The sequence below is a fragment of the Engraulis encrasicolus genome, chromosome 13, assembly GCF_034702125.1.
Source record: "Engraulis encrasicolus isolate BLACKSEA-1 chromosome 13, IST_EnEncr_1.0, whole genome shotgun sequence".
Lineage (NCBI taxonomy): Eukaryota > Metazoa > Chordata > Actinopteri > Clupeiformes > Engraulidae > Engraulis > Engraulis encrasicolus.
In genome coordinates this window covers 38,354,070-38,370,089 of record NC_085869.1, presented here as the reverse complement: position 1 = coordinate 38,370,089, position 16,020 = coordinate 38,354,070, and the positions used below count along the sequence as shown (strand labels likewise).

At 41.5% G+C, this 16,020-nt stretch overlaps 2 protein-coding genes across 2 annotated transcripts; both read left to right on the top strand.

The window, feature by feature from the left end:
• Nucleotides 1-1,109: 1,109 nt before the first annotated feature.
• LOC134461110 (E3 ubiquitin-protein ligase TRIM39-like) lies at nt 1,110-5,880 on the top strand. The gene is made up of 6 exons (XM_063213872.1): nt 1,110-1,781; nt 2,110-2,205; nt 2,298-2,528; nt 4,068-4,090; nt 4,174-4,292; nt 4,519-5,880. Exons 1-6 carry the CDS (start codon nt 1,383-1,385, stop codon nt 5,055-5,057), a joined length of 1,407 nt encoding a protein of 468 aa, XP_063069942.1. The 5' UTR covers nt 1,110-1,382; the 3' UTR covers nt 5,058-5,880.
• A 1,412-nt stretch (nt 5,881-7,292) lies between these two features.
• LOC134460528 (E3 ubiquitin-protein ligase TRIM35-like) lies at nt 7,293-14,617 on the top strand. The gene is made up of 7 exons (XM_063212908.1): nt 7,293-7,722; nt 10,469-10,564; nt 10,904-11,134; nt 11,281-11,303; nt 11,422-11,543; nt 12,044-12,397; nt 14,574-14,617. Exons 1-7 carry the CDS (start codon nt 7,336-7,338, stop codon nt 14,615-14,617), a joined length of 1,257 nt encoding a protein of 418 aa, XP_063068978.1. The 5' UTR covers nt 7,293-7,335.
• Nucleotides 14,618-16,020: the final 1,403 nt, after the last annotated feature.

Genomic DNA, 16,020 nt, shown 5'->3' with positions numbered 1-16,020 from the left:
ACACCACGACACAGTAACTCCAAAGAACTCATCTCCAGACATCACTACACATACAACAGTTACTCCAAGACTGTAGATATTTCCATGTCTGGCACAATGAGCCCCTTTATAGAGCAACGGTTAGGAAGGGGTCAGGAATGCAATCTTAAAGTGATATTGTCCCATTTTTTGGAAAGAATCTCATATTACACCTCCCCTTTAGTTAAATAATTGAGTTGTACCTTTCTCCTGTACTTCCTGCAGTTCTCTGAGCACAGCAGTGCAAATTTTACCTCCAAGTTAGCCGTTAACATTGAGCCCTATGAGACCAGTTAGCCACCAGCTGGTCTCATAGGACTCAATGTTAACTGCTAGTTTGGAGGTAACATGTGCACTGCCATATCCAGAGAACGGTTGCAAGTATAGGAGAATGGTAAAAGCCTATTATTTAAGTCAAGGGGAGGTGTAAAATAAGCATATTTCCAAAAATGGGACAGTATCACTTTAACAATCTGAACAACAATATTTGTAAACTTTGATCTGATATCAACGGGGAGGTAGCAATGTAACATTTTAGCAGTTGATGGCAATGGCAACACACACACACACACACACACACACACACACACACACACACACACACACACACACACACACACACACACACACACACACACACACACACACACACACACACGTATATTTAAATAAACAAAAAACTGTAGACTATCTGATGTCTTGTTTATAATTCATTCATTTAAAATGTGACTATATCATGTCACAATGAATTCCTGAGAATTCATGTGAGAGTTTATCACTACTCCATGGCTTATATAAGGACACATGTCTGAGTTAAACATCGCTCCATATGTTTAGCAATGTTTTAGACAGCAGAGAGGAATATTGATAACTTTGGCCTACATACCTATCACTATGACTGCTACTGAAAAAAACATTAACAAATGCACACACACGCACACAGGGTGATAGGCTGTGTTAACGGCAGTAACCTCAGTGCAAAGAGAGAAAACTAGTTCTTGGTATGGTGCAGGATTGTCCAATCAGGATCCAGTACTGCGGCAGGACCTCCCTCTGACTCATCAAGTCAGGATGAGGAAGTGAACGTGAGACAGAGGCAGTTTGTGATTCTACAAGTTGTACAGCTTGTTGAAATGGACAGCTAGGGCTGTATAGAAATGATAACTCTTTGAAAGGGACAAGTAATTGGAGATTTAATTGGACTTTTCATGCTTTTTGAATCTGACACGACATGCAAGACTTTAGCTCACTCTCTTTGTTCCTTTGTATTTGGATAGCACCCACCACCACCACACACTAAAGATCTGAAAGAGAAAGGAAGAATTCAACAAAGGGGATTAAGGACTGTTTCAGAACTTAAAAAAATGGCTACTAAGCGTCCGTTCTGTGAGTCCAGTTTTTCTTGCCCATATTGTCTGGAGGTTTTTAAAGACCCTGTCATAATGGAGTGTAGTCACAGTGTGTGTAAAGCCTGTGCAGAGAAATACTGGGAATTAAAAGGGCACCAGGAGTGCCCTGTCTGTCGCAAAAGGTTCTTCAATAGCAAACTACAATCTAATATAGCTTTAAGGAATCTGTGTGACAACTTCATAGCACAGCAGAGGACGTCAGTAGTATCTGAGTTACTCTGCAGTCTGCACAGTGAGAAACTCAAGCTCTTCTGTCTGGAGGATAAACAGCCTGTGTGTGTGGTGTGCCAGACCTCAAAACTACACAGAGGCCACAATCTCAGTCCTATTGATGAAGCTGCAACAGACATGAAGGTAAGAGTGATCAAACAATTGTGAGTAAACACTACAAGCCAGGAAAGCCACTGTGTGCAGGGGCATTCCTAGACTCTAAGAACAACCTACGGTTTAAAGGCCACATATATTAAACATCTGTAGATTCCAAATGGTAAAAATGTCAAACAAAATACATTCTCTTATGGTTAATAATACCAATAAAATAAATACATGTATTTACAGAGGAGTTGATAAAATAACTGTGATTGTAAGTGACCTTGTTGCCTCTTGCTCACAAGTTTTTGTCTACCTCCACCTACCAAGATGAGCTTCCTCATCAGATCAAAACATGAATCTGTATTTTCAGGAGGAACTCAAGAACAAATCGGAGCCCCTGAAAGAGAAACTGAAGACATTTGAAAAAGCGAAACTCATGTTTGACCAAACAGCAGCGTACATTGTGGTAAGAAATTGAAAGGGATTAGTGACACATTTGAGCATTCTTGATGTGCCCTACGGTATGAGTGTACTAGGCTATGTTTTTGTGTGTGTTAGACTCGGGCCCAGAGCACAGAGAAGCAGATCAAGGAGGAGTTTGAGAAGCTTCACCAGTTTCTCCGAGATGAAGAGGCAGCCAGGATAGCTGCACTGAGGGAGGAAGAGGAGCAGAAGAGTCAGATGATGAAGGAGAAGATTGAGAATATGAGCAGGGAGATCTCATCTCTTTCAGACACAATCAGAGCCATAGAGGAGGAGATAAAAGCTGATGATGTCACATTCCTTCAGGTACAGTGAAAATGGGTTCACGATAATTATTATAAGAATGTTTTAAGCAATAGACCACAATTTAAGTAAATTACAGTAGAGCATCATCCCACCACCACTCATGTTAAATAATTAAGTTTTAAAGTAGTGTAGGTGATGCGCGCACATCCAGTAAAACAGGTGCTGGATCAAACAAACGTGCGTAAAAGAAGAAAGGAAATCCGCACACTGTTAGTGACCAGTAACCTGACGAAGACCGCCTGAGGTCGAAACGTTGTGTTCAATAAATCGGTGAGCAGTAACAGTGTGCGGATTTCCTTTCTTCTTTTAAATAATTAAGTTTTACATTTGATAATGCTCTTGTAACTTCCACGTGACATTCCCTTCTGTGTTATCTTAGGTAGGCTAACAGTGAACATAATATAATTGACCAATGAAGTGCTGCCAATTAGAACATGTTTGATCTTCAATGTAGATAATTTTTTATTTAACCAAAGATGTTAAAGGCTAACTTCTGCCAATTTCAATATGCTGTGGTATTGCTCGTGCAACCCTTGACTTGTCAGTAGATGTTGCATTTTTTGACTCAGCCCTTTCCGAGAGCTGAGCTATTCTAATGGGGGCAGACTTTGTTTACATTAAAAACTTTCTTAACATAGGCCTACTCCAAATATTATTCCAAAAGGTATCACTGTTTAGTAGTTGTCTGCTGATGTTGGATAACCTTTTGGATGTTATTGGGAATAAATCAAGATGTTTTTTTGTTGTTTTTTTAAATGTAAACGAATGATTGTCCCCATTACAATGATCAGAATCTCGGAGAAGCATTCGGGCTCTTGAGATTTGCCGTTTTTAAGATAAAAAATAAAAATGTGGGTATGTTAGAGCTGAATGAACACATTCCAATGTAAGATGAGGATCCTAGCTATTAAATGCAATTTATTTCATGCATTAATGTGCTTCAGAGGCTGAGGTATTTAGGTTTTTATAGGCTGAGGGCGCCTTTTCCCAAAAAAGGCTCAGGCATTCAGTAGGCCTAGGTGTTGTTGTTTTTTTGCAGGTGCCTTAGGCTTAAATGGGTTAAAGGTACACTATGTAGGATGGTGGCCAGAGTAGGTATTGCAGTTGTGCTGCCTATTGCCAAATGTGATCTTTTCATTAATAAAGTAAACTAATTTACTAGATACAGTAAGTTTTTCAGCTAAAATATCTATTGCTGGAACTTCAAAATGGCAGACATTAAGAAGATTCACCTTTTTATGTACGAAAAGTTACATTTTCCCAGAAATAATGAATACTTAGAGTTCATGACTGGGCAGCATGAATTCTGGAAAGAAGCTGTTAAACAATTACAGAGTGCAACTTTAAATAGCCTATACATTACAACAAGGTTGCTGTTATTCAAAACTGAATTCCAGTTTCTCAAGGTGGAATTACAAGTATGTAATTAATTTTGATGTGAGATACATTTTAAAGCATATATAAATTTAATGTCAATTGATGAGTGCAACATTTGACTGTAATTCAGTACTTGACAATGGTTTATCATTCTTTGTCCAGAACTACAAGAGCACAGTGGAACGGTAAGTGAGCCTCCTTTCTCTCTCTTGTCTGTGGTTCTGAACCCAAACCCACAGCAGCACTGACTCCTGAATGTTATTTCCAGATCCAAGGGCACACTGCAGGATCCAGAGAGGCTTTCAGGAGCTCTTATCAATGTGACAAAGCACCTGGGCAACCTGAAGTTCAGAATCTGGGAGAAGATGCAAGAGATTGTTCAATACAGTGAGTATACACACACACACACACACACACACACACACACACACACACACACACACACACACACACACACACACACACACACACACACACACACACACACACACACACACACACATTCCATTACAAGCATCACTGTAGAAAATGTAATACTTTTATTAAAGAGTGCAGAGTTTTATCATTTTGTATTTAATCCTCTATACCACTGTGCAACTCTGCATTGCGGCAGCTCCTGTCACTCTGGATCCCAACACTGCAAACCCACAGCTCATCCTGTCTGAGGATCTGGCCAGTGTGAGACGTGGTAATGAGATACAGCAGCTTCCTGATAACCCAGAAAGATTTGACTTCGCTGCCAGTGTACTGGGTTCTGAGGGCTTTAACTCAGGGACACACTGCTGGGATGTGGAGGTTGGGGAGAACACAAGGTGGAGCTTGGGTGTGATGACAGAGTCTCTCCAGAGGAAGGGAAACCACACCTCCACGATTGGACGGTTGAGTCTGTATTATTATGATGGTGCATTTCTAGCACGTGCAACCCCGCAGGCCTACACTCCTCTCACGGTCCAACAGAAGATCCAGAGGGTCAGAGTGCTGCTGGACTTAGCTAAAGGACATCTGACATTCTCTGACCCTGATAGCGGCACTCTGCTTTGTACTTTCATACACACGTTCACAGAGAGAGTGTTCCCCTACTTTAACACTGGAGAGTTCTCTATGAGGATCCTGCCAGTGAAGTCCTCAGTCACACTAGAGCAGCTGGGTTAGAAATGAAATCATATCTGGACCGGCTATTCGGTATACAAGGACTTTTCCCGGTGGGCTGGCTGACAGTCCCAAAGGGCTGAGGCTATTGTTTTTTGGTTTATTTCTTTGTTTTACTCTGAGGGACTGGCCCACACGTTAATAGCTGTTCTCCATTGGTCCATCTGCAAGATAGTGGACATAAATAAATAGGGTGTAGTATGAAAATTGGTTCTACTGCTCTATGTATGACCATGAGTTTATCAACAAAAATGTTTTTTGAGTGTTTTTGATTTTTGAGCCACAGTCCAGCCCTTCTAATGAACTCTGACTCTGAAGAAGACACACTGAGTCAGAATGCTAGCCATTAAGTTACCGCCACAATTAAAAAAAGCCTAAAACAAAAAGTTTTGAATGCTGCAGTCCTCTTTGGTCTTGGTCTTTTTTTAGGTGAAACCAACTTAATTGCTGTATAGTCTCTTTAGACTCATCCTGCTGCAGGTGACAGACTGTCAGGGGGTTACGGATTATAGACCAATTACAGACAATTCAGCCTGGGAGAAGTATGTGTATATGTTTAACGCTGCAAGGGATCGTTTCAGCTCTGAAGGGGGGAGGGGGGGATGTCCGTGGAGGCTCTTTGGGTGCGTGATCTTCCGCCCGTACCTGCAGGTGCAGAAGTCTAAACCAGGCCTTGGTCTACCACCCTGATTTGTGATCCATAAAGGCTATTAGCACAGGTGACGACAACACCTTTTCAGGCAGTGGGATGAACTTTTTTTAAATGTATTTTTATTTTTTTACTGCACCAGAAAATACAATTCCATCAAGGGCACTTTTCCTTTCACAGTTGTCTTTGTGTGGTGAAATTCTGTAAAAGAAATAACATGCTGTGAACTTAAAGGGATGATTACATTATGCTTAGCTGGCACTTTTATCCAAAGCAACTTACAGTTACTATTTACAGTCCCTGGAGCAATGTGGGGTTAGGTGCCTTGCAAAGGGGACTTCAGCAATGGATGGAGCTGAAGAGGTCAGGTGGATTTGAACCTACAACCACCAACTCCCAAAAGACCAACTCCCTAACTACTAGGTCACGGCTACCCCAGATATCCGGACTTACTGTAAATGCATTGTAGGTTTGGCTCCACTAATTTCTCCGTAGCCCAAGACTATACTGTATGTTAATTATACAGTACGGTGCGATGGAGATATACCTTCAGCATGAAATCGAAGGAAACAAAATACAATTAAACACTTAAAAGTAGACATCACAGCACACAGCACAGGTGACGTCCAATTAGCTGTCTATTTCAAAAAGGTACCATTTCTGTACGCCCCAGATAATATACCCGAGTTTAAAACAATTTGTGAAGAGAGGGCTAGCAACAGCCCGGCTCTGACTCTCTGGCCTTCACTGTCTCATCCAGTCTTGATGAGTCACTGGGAGGCCCTCCAGCATAGTGCATTCTGATTGGTCAAGTCCTGCATTATAATTTGTCTTGGCAGTGAGATCACTGCCAAGTGGCAAATCAGCATGTCATCTTTACGCAAGTCATGCTGCCATGTTACAAAAAGGCATTCCCTTGATCATAGGTGTGCACAGACAGTGACGAGGTGGCATTTTTGGACATTCTTTTTTGAATGTTTTGTCATGTTGTACTGAGGTCCATGCTGACATGATAATACAGAAGGCAGCCGGAAGTTCCACATGCCCCCTTCAGCACCTGCCTCCCAAAGTGTCGGTGCACGCCACTGCTCTAGATGGAAACATTTCTTCATGTTGTCAGGAAGGAAACGTTAACCTTGGCCTAATGCAACTATATGACTGCCACTGAGTAGAACATTAATACACACACACACACACACACACACACACACACACACACACACACACACACACACACACACACACACACACACACACACACACACACACACACACACAAAGTAGGGAGGAGGGTTTATAAATGACGATAACAAAGCCATAAAACCATGAATGATAAGAAATGAAGCACACAGGATGAGGAGAGGCTGTGTGAAGGGCAATAATCTCACTGCAAAGACGAAATACTGTATAATGCAAGACTTGACCAATCAGAATGCACTATGCTGGAGGGCCTCCCAGTGACTCATTAAGACTGGATGAGAAAGTGAAGGCCAGAGAGTCAGAGCCGGGCTGTTGCTAGCCCTCTCTTCACAAATTGTTTTAAACTCGGGTATATTATCAGGGGCGTACAGAAATGGTACCTTTTTGAAATGGACAGCTAATTGGACTTTGGGAGGAAAACCTCATCAGGAGATGGCCTCATCAAAAGATCTCACCTGTGCTGTGTGCTGTGATGTCTACAAGGATCCTGTCATGCTGACCTGCTCTCACAGTGCATGTAAGGCCTGTCTGCAGCAGTTATGGGAGAAGAAGGGATCCAGAGAATGTCCAGTCTGCAGGAAAAAAGTTTCTATAGAGCCACCCCCTAACCTCACTTTGAAAAATGTGTATGAGACACGCATACAGGAGAAAGACCAAAGGGCTTCAACAAGAACAGAGGTGCTCTGTAGTCTGCACAGCGAGAAAATCAATCTCTTCTGTCTGGAGGATAAACAGCCCGTGTGTCTGGTGTGCAGAGACTCTAAGACTCACAGAGGACACACCTTCAGTCCCATCAATGAAGTGGCAGCTGACATGAAGGTAAACATGATCAAATGACAATCAATCAAGCAATGATTTTTTGCAAGATGCAATTTGTTCTCAGTCCCGGCATGGTCCAGGTTTCAGTATAAAACATTAAAATTAGTGACAGAAAGGCAATTAGTATAGGGTGTTAGACATATAAACAGCAAACATGATTATAATGATTCCATTATAATGAAGCATACCATATGAAGAGTATGTCAAATAATAAGCATAAAAGCATCCATCATATCAATCATCCTGCACCAGAATGACCATTATGCATCCGTAGATAAATTGATAATCTCTGATGCAAATAAATGTATGTGTCAATGCAGGGACGTGCACAGGAATCTCAAAGGGCAGTTGCTCTAACCTGAAGAAAGGGCAACATCCCCCCCCCCCCCAAAAAAAAAACCATCAACAATGAGTGGCCTTCGGAATTTTTAGGAAACTTCACCATGGGTATTATTATTTTTAGTAGTAGTAGTAGAAGTAGTATATTATTGTCATAATTATTAATATTATTTTACTGTATGGTATCTTGAATATGCGTACCATATGATATAACATGCTAGTTTTTAAACATGTAGGCCTACCTATTAATCATATCAGAGATGATCAGCCTTATGCCCACCTGCCCTAAATGTCTCCTGATCCACATTTCCTCATGTGTGGTATGTGGCTGCCCCTAAATTAAATGAAATTATGAGAAAAAGCCTTGATAGTTTTTAAACCTGTATCAGTCACAGAGATGATCAGTCTTATGCCTACTTGCCCTATGTTCTGTGGCTCTGAGTCATCCTCATCTTAAATGAAATGAAATGATGAGTAAATGAAAAGGCTAAATATGAGGATGCTTAATCAATTAACCCACTGTCATCTTTATAATCCTTGTAGCAGCCAAAGTAGACTTTAAGTTATAATAAATAGAAATAGCTTAAAATGGTTAAAAATATCATTTAATTTGAATTTGAAATTTCATTAATAGGCATATTCCATGATTAAAATGATGAATATTATATAGGAAAGCTAAAACAATAAGAATTCACAGGTTTAGGTCATTTGTTGGGTCTTTTGTAGCCTATATTAAAATGTGCACTGTCGCTTTAAGTATTGACGAGCCAGCTTTCATTTCAGATCGCAAAGAACCGTGGCGTGGGAGCGACCAGTTCTTATCTGTTGCCCTGAAGCTCCGAGCTTCTCACAGACTTTATAACCTTTTATTTTCATTACAGATATTTTAGTTAGTTCATGCACATTTTGTAGGCCTATGTCTTGAGAAGAACAGTAAACGTCAGTTATCATGTGGAGTGGATTTATTTCAATTACATGGACATTGACAGTGGAAACAGTATCTTTGGGTCGGAGAATATATCAGGTGTAAGAAAAAGCACTTTCCAAGCGGTCTCACCAAGATCAAACCTCTACAATCCTGAAAAAGGTTCTCTGCCTCACCTGCACCTGTTCATTTTTTTCGCAGCCAACTCTGCAGAGATGTGCTTCCTTTAGCTAGCCTACCCCCTTAAGTTTTCTCTTGCTTGATAAAACGACATGTCATCTGCATGTTTCTTAGTTGGGTTAGCCTTCCACAAAACAACCTGAGCCATGTAAAACGTTGACGGCAAGCTAGCTGGCTGTCGTTTTTCCCCAATATCTGAACGTGGCACACCGGCTGTCAGATTATTTAGGATCACTAAACGTCCTAAACTCGACATCGGCTTTAAGAGACATTAATTGTGATCATGTAGTTTAATACTGTGTAGTCTGCTATGTTTCAAGCTCACCTCAGGCCGTCAGGGCAGTCGCTCTACTCCCACGACATCTTCAACATATTTTGCGTCTCTGCCCTGGTCGCATGCATGCTTGCTCCCCCCTCCCTCCCATGTAGAGCTGCGCGTGCCCCCCGCAACGCGCATGCTGCCCTCCCTTTGCCTATCTCTCGAGGCAAGGTGCAAGTGAATCTGAATTTGAAAACTTAGTTTAGCTTCAATCAAAAATACGAATTGCAAAGCAAATCAGTTGAAACATGGAATCTTAGCCTATTTTTCCGAGGCATATCTACAGCTGGCTGTCGGTTTTTTTTACTACCTAAACGTGGCGCTGGCTGGCTGTCAGATTTATGATAACTAAAAGTTCTTAACTCAACATTGTATTAGAGAGGTTGATTGTGAGCATATTTTGTATCGTAATATGTAGACTGTGTGTAGGGCTCTAGCCGACTCCCAGGCATCTTCAAAATATTTAGTGTCTCTTATAGGCGCTCAAGCGCCTGTCGCGTGCCTTCTCCCTTCCCACCGGAGTTGTTGCGTAGGCCTACCTCACATCGCTCGTGCCCATTCTCGACGGGTCTGATGAATTTGTATGACTGACTTAAGTCTTTATTGTACAAAACTTCAATCAAAATTATGAATTTTAAAGAAATCAAATGATATTGAAATATGAAATTATAATTGCCATATTATTTTCCCCTCCCTTGGAAGGGCAATATCAGCCAATGTGGGCAAAAGGGCATTTGCTCGGGCACCGTGGGCAACTATGCTGTGCACGTGCCTGTGTCAATGACATGTTAGGAGTAGCACACAGTTAACACCATGATTATATGGATATTTTATTGTTGCTGTTTTTACTGGATTATCTAAAAAGCATATCCATTGCAGTACATTCATCACCAATTATTTGGGCATTAGATTTCGTACCACCTGGTGCCTGAGAAAAAAAAAAATCGTTATTGACCCATATACGTAATCACTTTGTATTTCAGGAGAAATTCAAGATCGTACTGGACCCCCTGAGGAAGAAGCTGAAGATGTTTGAAGAAGTGAAACTCATCTGTGACCAAACAGCTGCTCACATTATGGTAAGACATGGTGGCAGCCTTGTCCTAATGGTTAGGGAGGTGGTCTTAAGATCAGAGGGTCCGAATCCCTCTCTTACCTATCACTACACCCCCACCCATGACTGACGTGCACTTGAGCAAGACACTTATACCCACACGGCTCCAGGGACTGTAACCAATACACTGTAAATAACTGTGAGTCGCTTTGGATTAAAGTGCTTGCAAAGTATAATATAATGTAATGTAAAAGGCACAAACATATTAGTGATGACCATTAGCATTACATAATTTTGTAGTTACTACAAATCATAATTTAATGTATAATAAAAAATGGTCTTCTATTTTGCACCCTGTTTTCAGACACAGGGCGATAGAACAGAGAAGCAGATCAAGCAGGAGTTTGAGAAGCTTCACCAGTTTCTACGAGATGAAGAGGCAGCCAGGATAGCTGCATTGAGGGAGGAAGAGGAGCAGAAGAGTCAGATGATGAGGGAGAAGATTGAGAAGATGAGCAGAGAGATCTCATCTCTTTCAGACACAATCCGACCCATAGAGGAGGAGATGGAAGCTGATGATGTCACATTCCTTCAGGTAAAGTGAATCTAAAGTAAATCTGAGTATTTGGTAATATGTTTTGTCATCTAAAAATAATGGCAACATCTTTTGTATGGGGGTGGGGGGTGGTGTATGTGTGGATATGTGTCAGATTTCAGATTCAGATTTTCTTTCATATTTAGGGCTATAAGAAAACATTGAAAAGGTGAGTGTGCTTCCTTTCTATCTTTCGTGTGCAAGAGTGATGTGCCTCCTGTCTCTCTCTCTTGTTTGTGGTTCTGAACCAAACCCACAGCAGCACTGACTCCTAATTGTTATTCCAGAGCCCAGTGCACACTGCAGGATCCAGAGAGGCTTTCAGAAGGAGCTCTGATCAATGTGGCAAAGCACCTGGGCAACCTGAAGTTCAGAGTCTGGGAGAAGATGCAGGAGATTGTTCATTACAGTGAGTAGGCCTACACACACACACACACACACACACACACACACACACACACACACACACACACACACACACACACACACACACACACACACACACACACACACACACACACACACACACACACACACACACACACACGCACACACACAATTTTGTGCTTTTGAATATTTTTTGGCTGGAAATCATCAGTCTCATCTGGCAACCCTGCCCCCCACATTACTCTTGGCTTTACAATAGTGAGCATTTCATGTGATATTCAGTGTGTAAGATCTGCTAGTGGTGGATGCGTGAAGGGGAACATCATTTCCCGCTGGGACGGGGAAGGGGGCAGCGTGCACATTCTATCCAGGGAAATCAACATTCCGTCCCAGACTTCTCTGTATTCCAATGGGAGCTTGCTCATGACGTGTGTGTGTGTGCATGTGTGTGTGTGTGTGCATGGCAGCCATTAGTGCTGTGGAGTGTGACAATAATCCAGGTGAGTGTCGTCCTCTCTGCAGCTCCTGTCACTCTGGATCCCAACACTGCACAGCCCCTGCTCCTCCTGTCTGAGGACCTGACCAGTGTGATATGTGGTGTGGAGAGACATCAGCTTCCTGATAACCCAGAGAGATTTAGTTATATTGCCAGTGTGCTGGGCTCTGAGGGCTTTAACTCAGGGACACACAGCTGGGACGTAGATGTCGGGGAGAACACACGGTGGAACGTGGGTGTGATGACCGAGTCTCTCCAGAGGAAGGGAGACCCCACCTCCAGGAGTGGACTGTGGTTTTTCTGTTATGAGCCTGGAAAATGTTCAGCTTTTACCACACCACTGCCTTTCACTCTTGTTAGAGTGAAGCAGAAACTCCAGAGTGCAGCTGGACTGGGACAGAGGAAAGCTGTCATTCTCTGACCCTGATAGAAACACACACCTACACACTATCAAACATGCGTTCACTGAGCGAGTATTTCCCTACTTTGCCATTGGCTCTGAGCTCTGTCCTTTGAAGGTGCTGCCAGTGAAGGCCTCACTTACACAGTAAGCCATGCAGTGTTCCTTTAACCATCACAGAGTAGGGGTAACACTAGGAGTGCTACATTTCACTCTATAAGTATTGAGTAAACACGGCAACACATGTATATAGAATAGTGCAGTACAGTTAGATATGGGCAGCAATGGCCTAATGGTTAAGGAGATGGGCTTTAGTACAGAGGGTTGCAGGTTTGAATTCCACCCTTCCATACTCCTCCATCCATGGCTGAAGTGACGTTGAGCAAGGCACCTAACCCCACATTGCTCTACGGACTGTAACCAATACCCTTGCTTTGGATATAAGTGTCCACTAATTGTAATGTGACGTAAGAGATTGGCATCAACGTCTGTGACCAGTGTAATTATGAATGTCCAGAGTAATTAAGCATCATTAAGCATTATGAAACGTTACGAAGTGTTATGATTGAGGTGTTAGAGTAAATGTTTCTTTAGTGCGTTACCATACATGTTCGAGTGACTGCTGGTTTGCATTATTTTTGTGGATAATATCGTAATTCCTCGATTCATAGCCTGGCACCTAACACTGCCATACAAAGCAAACAGTAGTATTTGTCCATAGCTTCAAACTCTGAAAAAATAATTTAAAAATATTCTGTTGTCCAGTCAAAATGTATGTAGGTATTATTGATATATGGCTGTTTTGTTACTCTGTATTGCCACCTTGTTTCTAAATCATTTACATTACATTACATTACATTGCATTTGGCAGACGCTTTATAACCAAAGCGACTTTCAAAAGAGGACATAATCAAGCCAACATCACAAGCAAATACAAAGTGCACAGGAGATATACAGAACAACAAGTGCAGTTGCAAAGAGGGGTTAGTTTTAAAAAAAAATTATATATATATAAAGAGTAAATAACGAGTACACACAAACACACACAAACCAAACTAAACTAAACATCATGTCAAGAGTCTGCCCTGGGGCAAGGCCAGCTCAAGCATTAGTCTAGTAGATTCTCTCGAAAGAGGAAGGTCTTTAGTTGTTTCTTGAAGGCTGCAAGAGATGTGCTTAGTCTTGCTGCCTCTGGGAGACCGTTCCACCACTTGGGTACCACAACGGAGAACAATCTTGACTGGGAGTACCTAGAGCGACTGGGTGGCAGAGCCAGACGGCTTGTGCTGAATAAACACTGCATCTAAATCATTTATTTTATTGAACTAAATATTTCGATATACATGTCATTAAAATAATAATAACAAATTTTCAGCAACAATGCAGTTACCATCTTTTTTGATGTAGGGCAGATTAGTAGCCTGTCTCTTTTAGTAAAAATTGACAAAAACATTTTTTCAATAAACAAAAGCAATTTTTATAATTAAAAGACTCCCCGGCTTTTATTTGAAGAAATGGTGTTCTTCATTATGGAGTCTATATGTTGTGCCAATAGGCTATATTGTGTCATAAATGAAAAGGCATAGTTCAATCATTTTACTTTTATGAAACAAAATGAAACGGATGTATGAGAGCCCTAACAGGACGTGTATAGGCCTACTACATCTTACATTGTGAGTGCGTTGCAATATGCGACCTTGCCTCCTCCACTTGCTTCTCGTCATGATGACATCACTGACAACAGCATTATATTTCAATATCTTGCAAAAGATCAATTATAGAGTCTTTTTCTCATTTGCAATTGGGATGGTGAATGAAAAACAGTCCCTCAAAAGTTGTTGTGGATAGGCTGACAGCTGGGAAACTATATCGTTTTCTCCACGGAGGAGGGGCCAGGAGGCGGGACGAGGAGACAAGCGCAAGTGGAGGAGGCAAGGTTGCATGTTAAAACGCACTCTCTGTCTTCCACTGTGGTTCACTTGCTGTGCCTTGCTGTGGCCGGGCTCCACCTAGTGGCGGGGATTAAAGCGCCAAGTCCTCCCTTACTGAGCTGTTTGATTCCTCATATGAGTCCCTCTCTGTCCTGGTATGGTTGTGTGTGAATGTGTGTTTGTGTCTGTGCATGGATGCTTCCCTCTCCCTCTTGTGTCTTGTAGAATTCTGTGAGTGTGTCAATTTGTTTTGGGATGGCATTAAATAGGACAGGTATTGATAAGGGTTGTTTTTAATCAGGGGTGAGGAGAACGTAGCCTATGTTGTCAGGGAAGTGTGTAATAAGTTTAGTTTTCTGGGGGACACCTTATTGCCCAGTAGTAGCCTGTGAAAGGGTAGGAAATAATGGAAAGAGAAGACCCCTCTTGTCTCCGTCATCACCCATTGAAGTGGCTACAACTCGGCGCTAAATACCTAACTACAGTAGCCTACATTGTATACCAAATGTCCCCCTTAATAAGAAAACAACACTGAAAGAGTAGCACTTTTTCGTTTTTCCACCTTTGGTGGAATTTGATGTAGCCCCTCGAATGAAAAAGATTCCCAACCCCTGGATTAAAGGAACATTTTTTGGCAACCTGGCCCTAATTTGTAATGTAAAATGCTGTTTGCTACTCACCCATGCTAATTTTGCGTCATTTGTAGTACTCCTGAAGATATTGGGTTTGATGATGGTGATATTCATGAAACACCATTCGTTCGGGCAAGTAACTGCAAGCACTTAACACATAAAAAAATGTATTAACAATGATATGGTAGCGCAATGGTCTATGGTTAAGAATGCCTGTTGTTTACAATACTGCTCCACATTCAAACACATTAATCCTTTTATGAAATGACATGCTCCAATACTGTAAAAAATGGTATAACTTATTTTGTAAATGTGCACTTTACTTATTAATACCAATGTAATGAAGACTTGTTTCTGAATGAAAACAAAAATCTATGAATAAAACTACGCTCATATTATATATTTCTATTTTGTTTGATGTTTTCCCCCTTGATCCAGAATTACATCCAGCACTACCCACATTCACGTTCTGTATGGAAGATGTAGGCCTATTTGAGTACTGTCACCACCATGCGATGACGTGACTTAAACTCAGTATAACTTTCTCCATAAGTCAATGCGGTCTACTCACTTTACTTCATTTAACCTTACCTAAATTTACACTTAAATTGGGTCAGCTTAATAATGTTTTTTACAAATTAAAAAAATATTATTATACAAATTATTTTTTACAATATGAATCACTCATGTTCAGACAACGCTTGTGTCCATCATGTCATCCAATGATCATTGACACAGGGTGTAACTCGTAAATCATAGTAGACATAAGCCCTATTCCGACGGGACTAGTTTAATGTATGGACGTGGGGGAATGTGATTTTTTTATCTCAGGACGTCGGTAATAGAAATGGCCGATTCGGACTGGATTGAAATATCTCAGTAAACGATCAGAAAGTAGTAGGGGTTGCTCATCACGCTGTGCGAGATCAACGTGGGGCTCGATTGACTGCGGATGGTTTCTCGGAGTGCTCATCGCACTCACAAACTGACTTGATTTGAAACACCTTGCACAACCGTAGCTGAAGTGTTTGAGACTACAA